The sequence below is a fragment of the Leuciscus leuciscus genome (genome assembly GCF_965113295.1).
Source record: "Leuciscus leuciscus genome assembly, chromosome: 2".
In the NCBI taxonomy this organism is placed as follows: domain Eukaryota; kingdom Metazoa; phylum Chordata; class Actinopteri; order Cypriniformes; family Leuciscidae; genus Leuciscus; species Leuciscus leuciscus.
This window is the reverse complement of record NC_138726.1, coordinates 34,923,312-34,934,550: the sequence shown is the minus strand read 5'-3', so window position 1 is coordinate 34,934,550 and position 11,239 is coordinate 34,923,312. Positions and strand designations below refer to the sequence as shown.

The 11,239-nt window shown below is 37.4% G+C and overlaps 1 protein-coding gene across 2 annotated transcripts; it reads right to left on the bottom strand.

The window, feature by feature from the left end:
- Nucleotides 1-16: 16 nt before the first annotated feature.
- On the bottom strand, nt 17-11,218 carry atg13 (ATG13 autophagy related 13 homolog). 2 transcript variants are annotated; one of them, XM_082148539.1, is made up of 17 exons: nt 11,020-11,218; nt 9,602-9,682; nt 9,408-9,488; nt 9,180-9,299; nt 9,022-9,068; nt 8,779-8,919; nt 7,273-7,313; nt 7,083-7,200; nt 6,889-6,987; nt 5,236-5,329; nt 3,851-3,946; nt 3,559-3,698; nt 3,334-3,421; nt 2,099-2,176; nt 1,903-2,016; nt 1,086-1,214; nt 17-700 (listed from the first exon to the last, which is right to left on the bottom strand). In XM_082148539.1, exons 2-17 carry the CDS (start codon nt 9,668-9,670, stop codon nt 623-625), a joined length of 1,533 nt encoding a protein of 510 aa, XP_082004665.1. In that variant the 5' UTR covers nt 9,671-9,682; nt 11,020-11,218; the 3' UTR covers nt 17-622. The 2 variants fall into 2 exon arrangements, with proteins under 2 accessions (XP_082004665.1, XP_082004666.1); XM_082148540.1 differs by having other exon boundaries at nt 7,083-7,179; nt 11,020-11,217.
- Between the last annotated feature and the right edge of the window lie 21 nt (nt 11,219-11,239).

Genomic DNA, 11,239 nt, shown 5'->3' with positions numbered 1-11,239 from the left:
AAGCTTTTTTTAAAAAAAAAAAGACAAGAAAAAACATTCCTCACCATTCAAAGACCTGACAAGTAGTAATGATAAACTGTCCCTACTTAAAGAAAGTTTGAAAAGGTATGGTCAAATGCATTTTTAGAGGAAGGAGGTAAGCAGACAGATTCACAATTCACTGTTGTCCATGTTCACTGTAGTGTCATTCATGTGTAAGCCTATAAAACTAAACTGGACATATTCTCAGATTTTCCCTCACTAATGTTGTAAAGACTTCAGAAATCTGCAGTGACTAGTCAGTGTGCTGGATGTGTTGTTATGATGAGCAAAACAAAAATAAAGGCTGGTACAGGTTTATACATTCATTACAGTGAGCATTACTTACACAATTCTGCTATCTTAATAAATACACGGGTGGGAGAATTAATGTTGCTCTTCCTTTAACAGATGCTGTCACCAAGCCAGTGGATTCATCTTATACTGTACCCCAGTTCACATTTTTCCCTTAATGATGATTCTCTTTATAGACCATTGCAGATTGTAAAACTGACACAAAAGATTGTTAATGAAAAGATTGACGCCTCAGTGAAGGAAGCAGGATGAGTAAAGAGGTTGTGAAGGATGCAATCTCTGTTCTGTTCTATTGTAAGGTGTCCACAAATGCATCAAACTCGTCAATGTTTTTCTCATAAATGGCCAGTTTCTCTGGAAGAGAGTCCTGCAAAAATACATTCATATACAAATTCAAATACATTCACTTTACCAAACATTTAACTATAAACACATCACAATGTTACAGATGTTAAAACATCATACATGAATATAATGAATCAGTCACCCTACAGTATATATAGTTTGTATACAGATTCAGTTTCTAAAAGAACTACACTTAAATAATACTTGCAATTAATTAATAGTTCTTAATTTGAATATCCACACCATAAAACATTTTTTATTATTATTTTAACACCAATCCTGGTTTGCTGCTAAATAATCTATCCTATGTATATTCACATGCCTTTCTTGCTAAGGTCATCCTGTCCCATTTAGACTGCAAAAATGTTCAGAATGTGCTGTGACGCGAATATGTGTTTGTTTCTCACCAAGTCCTCAGCCATAGACTGAGCGCTGACATCAATGGACAGGCTTGCGAGTTGAGGAGGGTTTTGAAACTCTCTATAGAAAGTGCCTAGATCCATTGGCAGAAGGTCGTCCTTAGAGAACGCTGGTTTCTGTTCGGCACACGTAAACACAGAACTGGTCTTTAAACACAATATGAACCATATCTGTCTTTTACCTTATACTTCTAAGAAGGTTTGACTAAATAAATACTTGCTTGTTTACACAATTGGTTTCATAGTACAATTCTCATGTCTCAGCTGCCCACACAAAACAAGATGGTATTTTCTGGTTTTCTCTCTCTGGTAACATTTGTATTGATTTTTAGCTCAATAATCAATAGCTCTGATCAACACAGTTATGCTCTGTCATGCATAAACAGACTCAAGCAGGTCTCTTTGGGCCTCTCTGAGGCAACACTCACTAGCTTCAAAGGAGTCCATTTGGCGTGGGATACTGCATCATTTAACACTGTACTTATGAAATAAAAATACAGAAGAGTAAAGTCTTCTTTAGATTTATTAAACATCAATCATCTGGAGCTTTCTCTCAGGTCAGAGTCTAGGCTTCTTTTCAGATGAATTATTGACTTGTCTGATTCACTATCTCTGCTCTGTGAAGGCTTGATAAACTCCCTTTTGCTGTCAAACCTCTCTAATGATTCTGATCAGTCCCCATTCACTCAATGTTTTGCTAATGCTGTGCCTTTCAATGTGCTCGCTGCAATATAGCTCTCAATATCTCTAGAGGAAAGTAGATCTTGATAACAATTTTTTTTGTATCATGTTGTGGTGCACCTACAAAGTCAACCATGACAAAGTCGTCGTGTGGCTGTCCCCCGCTGTGGCTCGAGCTGTTTGAGTGCAGGCTGCCTTGCAAAGGAGATGAAGGGGCCGGGGATGGAGGAGGGTGCACCTGCAAATAGAGAAAAACATGAAGAGACAGTGGAGGACGCAGCTGCACGCTAAGGACATGTAGTGGGTTTACTTAAGTATACCATTGGGTCGTTCTCCTCCAGGTCATAGACTCTTGGAGCGAACGCAGCAAAAGGAAGATCCAGACTGTTTGTCGTCACCTGGAGTAACACGTACACAACACGTCAGAATGCATTTTGCAGGCTTGGCCCACCCTCGTTAAATGAATTTATAAAAAAAGCGGACGGATTGTGGCATTGGTACTAGGTCTATCATTAGAGGGGATTGCGAGGTGCCATTTAGGAGAACCACTTTTGGACAAAAAGTTGTCTGTAATAGGGAGTAATTATTGGAATAGCTTACCACAGTCAATAAGACAGTGTTCTACATATTAAAAATCACCTTACAAAGTGGCTTATGTTGAACCAGATGTGTAAAAAGTTTACTTAGACATTTTAAATAATGTGTTTGGAGTTTTTGTCTATTAGTGTTATGTATATGTGAGTACGTGTCCTTGTATGTACCTGCCTAGGGACTATGGATGTTAATTAGCAATGTTGCTATAATCCAACTTATTTACATTTTGTATTTTATACTAATGTTCATTAAAATGCATTGTCCCCATCAAATAAATAAACAAATGCAATTTTTTACCTCTAACTAAACATGAAAGTTGCATTATTCTCTGTGTATACTGCATTTATCAGTAACATTTTATATATCATATACTTATGTTATTAGCAAGTCTTGGCTTATGAATACACTATCATTAAAATGTTTGGGGTGAGTACAATTTTTGAAAAGAAATGAATACTTTTATTCAGCAAGGTTGCATTAAATTTATGTTTTTAATTTAAGAAAAGATTTGTATTTATTCATCGAAGAATTGTGGGGAAAAAAGTATCAGTTTCCACAAAAATATTAAGCAGCACAACTGTTTTCAACATTGATAATAATAATACATTTTTCTTGAGCAGCAAATCAGCAGATTAGAATGATTTCTAAAGGATCATGCAACTGAAGACTGGAGTAATGAAAATATTTAAAATAGAAAACAGTTATTTTAAATTGTAATAATGTATTTTTTATATAGCCTATATAGTTTCGATTAAATTCAGCCTTGGTGAGCATAAGAGACTTCCTTCAAGAACAATAAAAACCTCACAGACCTCAAACTTTTAAACGGTAATTCTATGCTAAACAAATCAGTAGTTCATCTAAATGCAGAAAAAGATTTTATATGAAATCTTTTAAACAAATTCAAAGAACATTAATTGATGATGGAATGTTCTGATAGTTTTTGTAAGTGTATTCTAACCTGTGTGGTGGCTTTGTTGACAAAAGCTCCAACTTTCCTGGTAAAGGTTGTCTCTGGAGCATCAGAAGGGCACATAGTCTTCACCTCGCTACCACACACACACACACACACACACACACACACACACACACACACACACACACACACACACAAACATGGATTCAAACTTTGCTGAATTGACAAATAAAAAAATCAGTACTGAACAGAATCTGTTCACACTCTTACCTGCCACAGGATGTGGGCGGTGCCGGCTGATGGGACTGTCCAGTGGGGCATGATGGGATACGACCGTGCTCAGCTGCAGTGCCATGATTAGGTTGAGCCGGCATCTGTGGGACTCCACCTTCTTTACCCGGCACAACCATCTGATTAGGTAGAGAAACACACATGGCCACCTTGGTCAGGGCAGAATGACACACAAACATACACACACAATTCTGTAGGCAGTAATTCCCAGCAGCTGGTCTACATCAGAGGGGATGAAGGGCATGGAGTCAGGACAGTGTGTGTGCCGTACCTGGTGAGGATGTACAGCAGCAGTACAAGTCGTAGGATGGCACAAATCCACAGTTCCCAGGGCAGGAGTCTGATATGACAGACGAGAGCTGTACAGCTGAGAGACAGAGAGAGATTCATGTCACAATGGGAGTCAAATGTCAGATTAAAAGCACTTTTAAAGTCCGGTCCTGTATTAACCTCACTGCAGAGCAGAGAGCAAGAGGGAACAGAGAAGTGGTCAGAGCAAACACAATAATAATTCAAATAAAACAGCAGGCAGGAGAGCTCAAGGAGAAGACAGCAGCGACTGCAGTGTGCAAACAAACTCTTGGATGGGTATTACTGTATAACCCTCTTAATTAAAAGGTTATACGAGGTTATGAAGGGTAAGCAGTGGAATATAGGTTACTGGGCCAGGCCACACACACTCTTTGTAATTATTCTACCAGCTGCATGCGTGTACACACACACACAGGACTCACTTGCTGTGAGATGCCAAGCCCCATGAGGGGAACCTTCAGTGTGGCCATCAGAGCCGGCTTAGGTGTCTTAAAATGTGCCTTACTTACAGTACACGCACACTACATGCACACAGAAAGAAAGAAAGAGAGAAAGGAAGAAAAACAAGGGCAACAGAAATGAAAGCACTATCACAGAAAGAGATAATGGGGAGACAGAGAATCTGATGCTATCTGATGCTATGGCCACATAAATGGTATTTTATGACCGTACTGACTTTGTTATCATTCGTCTTCTGAACCCTGCAATATCATACAGTACAGCAAGACCAGTGTTATTTTAGTATTATTCATATACAATCTTAATATTTATTAATATTTTGAAATAGCTTTTATTTTTAAACGTTCATTTTTCATTTTCATTTTAGTTTACATTTTAGTTATTTTGTTACGTTTTTTCTTTGTATTCGTTTTTTTTAAATATCTATTTTACTTTAATTTATTTTTATTTCAGTTTTAGTGATTTTAGTACTTCAACTTCAACTTATTTCAGTTTCCAAGGCAAAAATTCTATTTGAAGTTTTTTCAAATACTGAAAACTATTTGTTTTATTTTTAGTTTACAATAACAACACTAATTAGGACACCAGTCTAACCAAACAATGGGGGAATAAAACACTTCAGATTTTTACTACACAGCCGTCTCAGATTATTTTTGTGACTGGAGGAATAAAAAAATAAAATAAAAAAATCATAATCACATATAAAGAATGATAACATTCACAGAATGAGACTCTTGAATGAAAACAGCTTATCCATTATGAGAGGTTAACAGTTAATCTCTTACAGGCTGCACTGCACCTGTATTGAGGCTTGACCTGTACAAAGATGATGGTAAAGGGTTACTTTGGATGGGACAGATGAGTAGGTGATAGTGACGGCATTACCTGTGATGGTGGGGAGGTGGAAAAGGATGTGGTGCACACCTCCTGAGAGTCTTCTATTCCTGCATAAGTCCCTCCCTCATCTTCTCCAGGAGTTCTAAGAGAGAAATAAGAGGTTAAGAGAGCAGTTAGCAGTTTGAATCTCTGTACTATCAGTGTGTTAAAGTGAGACACTGGTATTAACAGTTTAAATCCAACTAGGGATGTGGCGGTGAGGACATTTTCCCACCGGTTCATTGACGCGTGTCAACACCGGAGTTGTAGTCGGTAATGCAATAAATCGCGGTAATGAATATGCACGATATTGTTATCGCGGGACCTTCAAAATACCGTGAAAAATAATAGATCAGAATTTAGATTTTTAGAACGCGCAATAGCTTATTTTCCATCAACCGCTTAAAAAATACACTGCGCAAAACACGTGCGCACTCTGATGTAAACAATCCCCATATGTATAAGCACTGTGTGCATGCGGCGCAGTGCGCACTCTAGTCTAATGTAAACAATCCTCACATGGAGAAGAAGCATTTCGGAAGGAGCCAAGTATAGGTCTCTGCAGGACAGTAATAGGAGTTACCAGATCAGTGGGCGAGGCCATAAACAGAGGGGCGTTTTCCACCGTGTTACCTGATTTGCCCACGTCACAGTCACAGAGAGGGTAGGGTTTAGGGGTGGGGTCGGGTTGGGTGAAGGGCATCATTTTCATTGCATGATTTATAAACACCTACTAGTTTGAAAACACCCACAAATTTAGAAACGCCCACTTTTGTTCCGCAGAGACCCCATACTCCAAGGAGGAACACTGCCGACGATTGTATCCCCCTTCTAAAAGCAGGGCTGCCAACTCTCACTCATTCACCGTGAGACTGTAGCTTTAGCGCCTCTCAGTTCAAGTAAACCAATCATCTGTTACTTTTTATTTAAAGATACAGTACAACTTACCGAAAGGTAAATATTCATACAAAATATCGATCAATCAGTGTTTTTCAAAACATGTAGTCACAAAACTTAGTAAAATTCTGTTTAGTTACCAAATGTTTTGAAAATCGTTTTTTTTCATCCCCCCAATCCATCTGTTTCTCTTGTGCAATTAAAATATCGTGATTATACCGTATACCCTGATAAAAGCTCAATCAATTAATCGCAGCATGAAAATTTGATACTGGCACATGCCAACGCGGTGGGCAAGTGATGTAATCGGTGTGCGGCTGAAAACCGCGTAACACCGTTAACACAGACTATCGCAGCAAGCCTAATTTCAACTCATCCTGAGCGTTTGGAAACCCCCCACAAATTTAAACATATTTATATATTAAACATCATTAAAAAGGCTCTATACAGCTGACACTATTATTACATAGCTCTATTATACAACTTTCTACTGTAAAAATATATATATAAAAAACAAATTTTTTTTTTTAAACAATACTGGTGAGGTTCTATACTGCTCATCAATGCAGAAAAAAGCAGTGCTGCTTAGTATTTTTGTGGATTTTTTTTTTCTGAACTCTTTGATTAATAGAAAGTTAAAAAGAACAGCATTTATATGAAATAGACATTTTTTTGTAAAATTGTAAAAGTTTTTTGTAACATTGTAAAACAAAAATCTTACTGACCCTAAACTTTTAAACAGTAGAGTACTATGATTTTTCACACCTGTAACTGCAAGGATGCATGTGTGCCATATTAGTGAAGGGTCGCTCCACAAAATGATCAATGATAATACCCATGATGGGGCCTGTCCTCTCAAACTGCCTGTGAAAAAACACAAAGACATCTAGCACAAAACTACAATAACCAGAATGCCCAATCTTTTAAATGTGTTGCATACGGGAAGCTGTAATGTATACCTTGAAGACATGAGGGCCAAATTAATGCGATACGCACAGGACAAAGTGATGGTGCCTATGGGAGTGCCTACAATACCCACTCGCACTGTCTGGAACCCTGCAGAGAGACGTGAAGAATCTGAACAAATCCACAGCTCTCTGGTGAATATCTACACAACATTTATTAGTATTTTGCTCCTCACAGTATTACCTTCCCCGAGACCTGTCAGCTGGACATCTCCAAAATAGATCCTAGCAAAGAGATATTATTAAGATAATGTCAAGTCAATTCATTTATTTATATAGAGCTTTATACAATACAGATTGTTTCAAAGCAGCTTCACAGTAATAAACAAGAAATAACTGTATTATTGTTGCAAAGTTCTTTCATTATTAAACAAATACAATTTCAGCAGTAAAGCAGCTCTAAAAAAGAAAAGTGTTATTATTCTTTATTTAGTTCAACACTGTGATTGTTGCAGAGTTCAGTTATTATGAAACGAACTCAGTTCAAATATAAAGCAGCTCTACAGAAGTTTATAGTGTCATTATTATTCAGCGCAAAATCAGTTCAGTGTGGATTCAGTTTAGTTAAACAAGTGCAAAGTTAATTAAATTATGAAACAAGCTTAATTCAGCTATAAGCAGCTCTACAGACAGCAATAGTGTCATTTAAAGCTACACTGTGTAATTTTTTTTGTTGATTCTAAGCAAAAAACACTTAGTTCTTTCAAAAATATATGTGCTCATTAATGTATATTTACTTCTTTTCAAGTAATAAAGTATTCTCGTAAGTTTATAATCTGCCATTGAAAGTACATATGGGTGAGGGGTTCAAATGCCGGTCGCCATGTTGCCCCTCCATCTTGAAACTACATTAGCCAAAGAGGGACATACCTGTAAATTCAAGCTTCGCATTTCGCGCTTTACACTCAGTGACACAGAGACGAATGCGAGCGGGAGATTACTCGCGACTGCCGGCAGATTTGAAAGATTGCTGATTGAGGATCACGCCTATTTTCGAGGACATGTAGCAGAGTCGCCAAGGAAGCGAAAGAGAGAATTAAAACGTCAACGCGACAGGCAAATCAGCAGGACCAAAGTCAATACTGGAGTAACTTTTCCCAGATGGAAAGAGCTCATGAGGAGCAAAGATTTTAAAACGGACGCAGAAGTTGCCTGCTTTCTTCTCGACAGGTAATTCAGCCTATTTGTGTAATATAAAAAGTTTTATACTGTAGTTGCTTGTCTAATCATAGCATGGTTGTGCATAACGCTAGAACGACCTCTAGTATAACTTGCGTTACTTTTCCTCACGTCAATGGTGAAAAAGTATTGTTTACCTTGTAACATAAATCTGTGCTGCGACGGATCACAGGTGATAGTTTTAAAGGCGCAATTGGATGAAGTCGAACTTCGGAAACCATGTTAATCTTGGAATAATACGGCCACCGTAGGAGTTAAAACGCCCTCGAAATTGAAAGGAACAGAAACTAATATTCACTGGGTAGTCATATACAATTTCACCGCTAGATGGGGGAAAATATCACACAGTGTAGCTTTAATAATATTCAGCTCAAGTCACTTCAGTGTTGATTCGATTCAGTTCAATAACAGTGTCAAGAAATGTAGCAAAATCTGATTGGACATGTTTTGCCTGCATGAAATCATGTATTATTGAGGCTTTGTGGAGCATTGAAGGAAGTGTGTTGAGTACCTGTAGAGTATGACATAGTCATGGCCTTGTTTACGTGAAAGCTTGTAAGCAGGTGTCACCCTTGTGATGGCTAGTAAAGACTTGAGCAGCAGAGACAGCCGATTATAAACTGTATAGGACACTTTAATGTCCTTATCACACCTAGAAAAAAAATCCAAACCGTAGTTATGTATATGTTGTTAATGTACCAACCTCTACACAGAGCAGTTGACATCTGAATGTGTAAGGGATCAGAGTGCTTACTTTTCATTCATTTCCAAACACCATGTCTCCAGCTCCATGGAGTCTCCCTGCATTGGTAAACACAACTTATTAATACTCAAGTCAAAATCTTAGGCATTTTAAACATTTTGTTTTATGTTTATCATAATACTGTGAGTGAACAAAAACGAAGACTAGACCTCTGAGGTTTTGAGGGAGATCTCCACACACATGGATCGGCCGATGCCAGGCAGCTGTCCAGCAAGAGCTTTTTTTGCCTCATGAGTCACCTCAGGGATGTCTTTTATTGCCAGATTAAACTGAGAGAGAACATAAAGACACACAGACAAACAGAGTTCATGTTAGTTATGATGTAAAGAAAACAGGCCTCTTTGTAAAGGGAGCATCCCTAGCAAAACGTGTTTTACCCAGTCTGAACCGGTCGGTGATGAAGATGAGCAAGTGGTGATCTTCTCTCCAAGTCGGGCTTGAACTATAACCTGCACCGTCTGAAAGACACACAGCCACAGGTAAAACAAAGTACATTATCACTCTGTGTCGACTGGGAGACCAGATTTCATGGATGCAACAAAACCTTATAATGTATTGTTTAAGCAATCACCTTCAAGGCAAAGAATTTGATGAATTTATCCAAGTCTTTCTTGTCCTGTGGGCTCAGATCACTATCCATTGTCGCATAAGCCTAAGACATACAAACGAAAGACAGTTTTCTCAGTAAACAGAGGAAGAGCTGATATACTTGACAGATAATAGCACAGTAATCGAAAAGGTATATAACACGCATAATTAAAAGCCAAGTCAATTAGTAGGGGAAGATGTCCCCTTAAGAACAATGTAAAAAAAACATTCAATTATTATTTTTTCAATCATAACATATTCAGATACAACATCTTCAAGATGACAATTTATCAGCCAAAGTGTTATCAAGGGAAATTGATATAAATTATTCAAAGAGGCCATCTTACTCCACTCCACTGGTAAACTTTTACAGAATGTATAAATTACTTTTGCTTAATATAGATTAAAGTGAGATAGTGTCATTAATGTAAAATACTAAATAATCTATTCTCTTTTAACTGAAGAATACCTGATTACAGACAAAGCAGAATCCCAGTTTATTCGATTACTTATAACAGACACATGACTGCATTTTTAATTGATTATATTTTAATTGAAGTTGTCAATAACAACACTGAATTCAAACTGAATGAGTTTATCCTATAGGTTTTATGAATAGCCAAGATGTCTGAAATGAACATCTAACTTGTGGAATTACTGAATATACACAATATAACAATGTTATTACATTATATAATAATAATAATAATAATGTCAGTAGGTTCTTCTGTTCTGAGGGCAGAATAATCTTTTCACTTTAAAGTAAAAACTAGCCTATATTTTTATACTCCACAAATCTAAAAACATTAATTTGTCCACAAATCCTTCATTAACAAAGACACAAAAACTTTAATATTCAACATACTACAATGATGACAGATCAATACTTTCCACAGACATAAAATTGGATCAGTTAACCTCAAAACTGTTTCGACTGACTAAAATTTTTTATATTTAGATGACATGAAAAAGAGCATAGCCATTTAACGTTCCCAAATGTGTTGAGTTGGGATTGTGTGCCATGTATAGTCAAAAGAAGAAAAAACAATATGGTGGTGGGGTCATCTTTTGCACCATCCCACCTTAACAATAGTAATAATAAACGAATTCACTCATGTCTTGGTGGTGTCATTAATACTGTCACATCTCTGACAGCTCGCCTCTAACTAAGCATTTAATCATGTAACGTTACTCAATAGAAAACAATAACAACAGCACTCTTCTCTTCAAAAGCAGATTTTTAACAATCAATGTCAACTGACAGGCAGTTCATCCGAGTCGAGATTTGAAACAGCAGACTCGCTATTTGTTTTCGACAGCCAAACATCTCAAGTTGTTTACAACCATCTGAATGTCTGTGCAGTCAATGCTAACACCTTAGCAAAACGCGCACATACTTACAGCTCATCACAGAGTGGAGATTCAACTGTTAACACGCAGAGTGTGACGCTAACGGTGCAATTCACCGTAGCTGATTGTGTGAAACGGTCAAATGCAGCCTAAACGATCCTGTATTTTCAATTAATCACATCGTAGCACCACAACATCACACACTGACGGGCGCCCCATTTTTGTTTATTTTGCTTGTTTGGCTAGGTCAGGAATGACGTGTTGCATGTAC

Bases quoted from the DNA above. Each gene is read 5' to 3' on its own strand.
- atg13 (XM_082148539.1), bottom strand. From the start codon at position 9,670: ATGGATAGTGATCTGAGCCCACAGGACAAGAAAGACTTGGATAAATTC. The intron at 9,489-9,601 runs GTGATTGCTTAA...TGTGTCTTTCAG, and splicing joins TCAAATTCTTTGCCTTGAAG to ACGGTGCAGGTTATAGTTCA. The intron at 5,330-6,888 runs GTGTGAAAAATC...TTTCTCTCTTAG, and splicing joins ATGCATCCTTGCAGTTACAG to AACTCCTGGAGAAGATGAGG.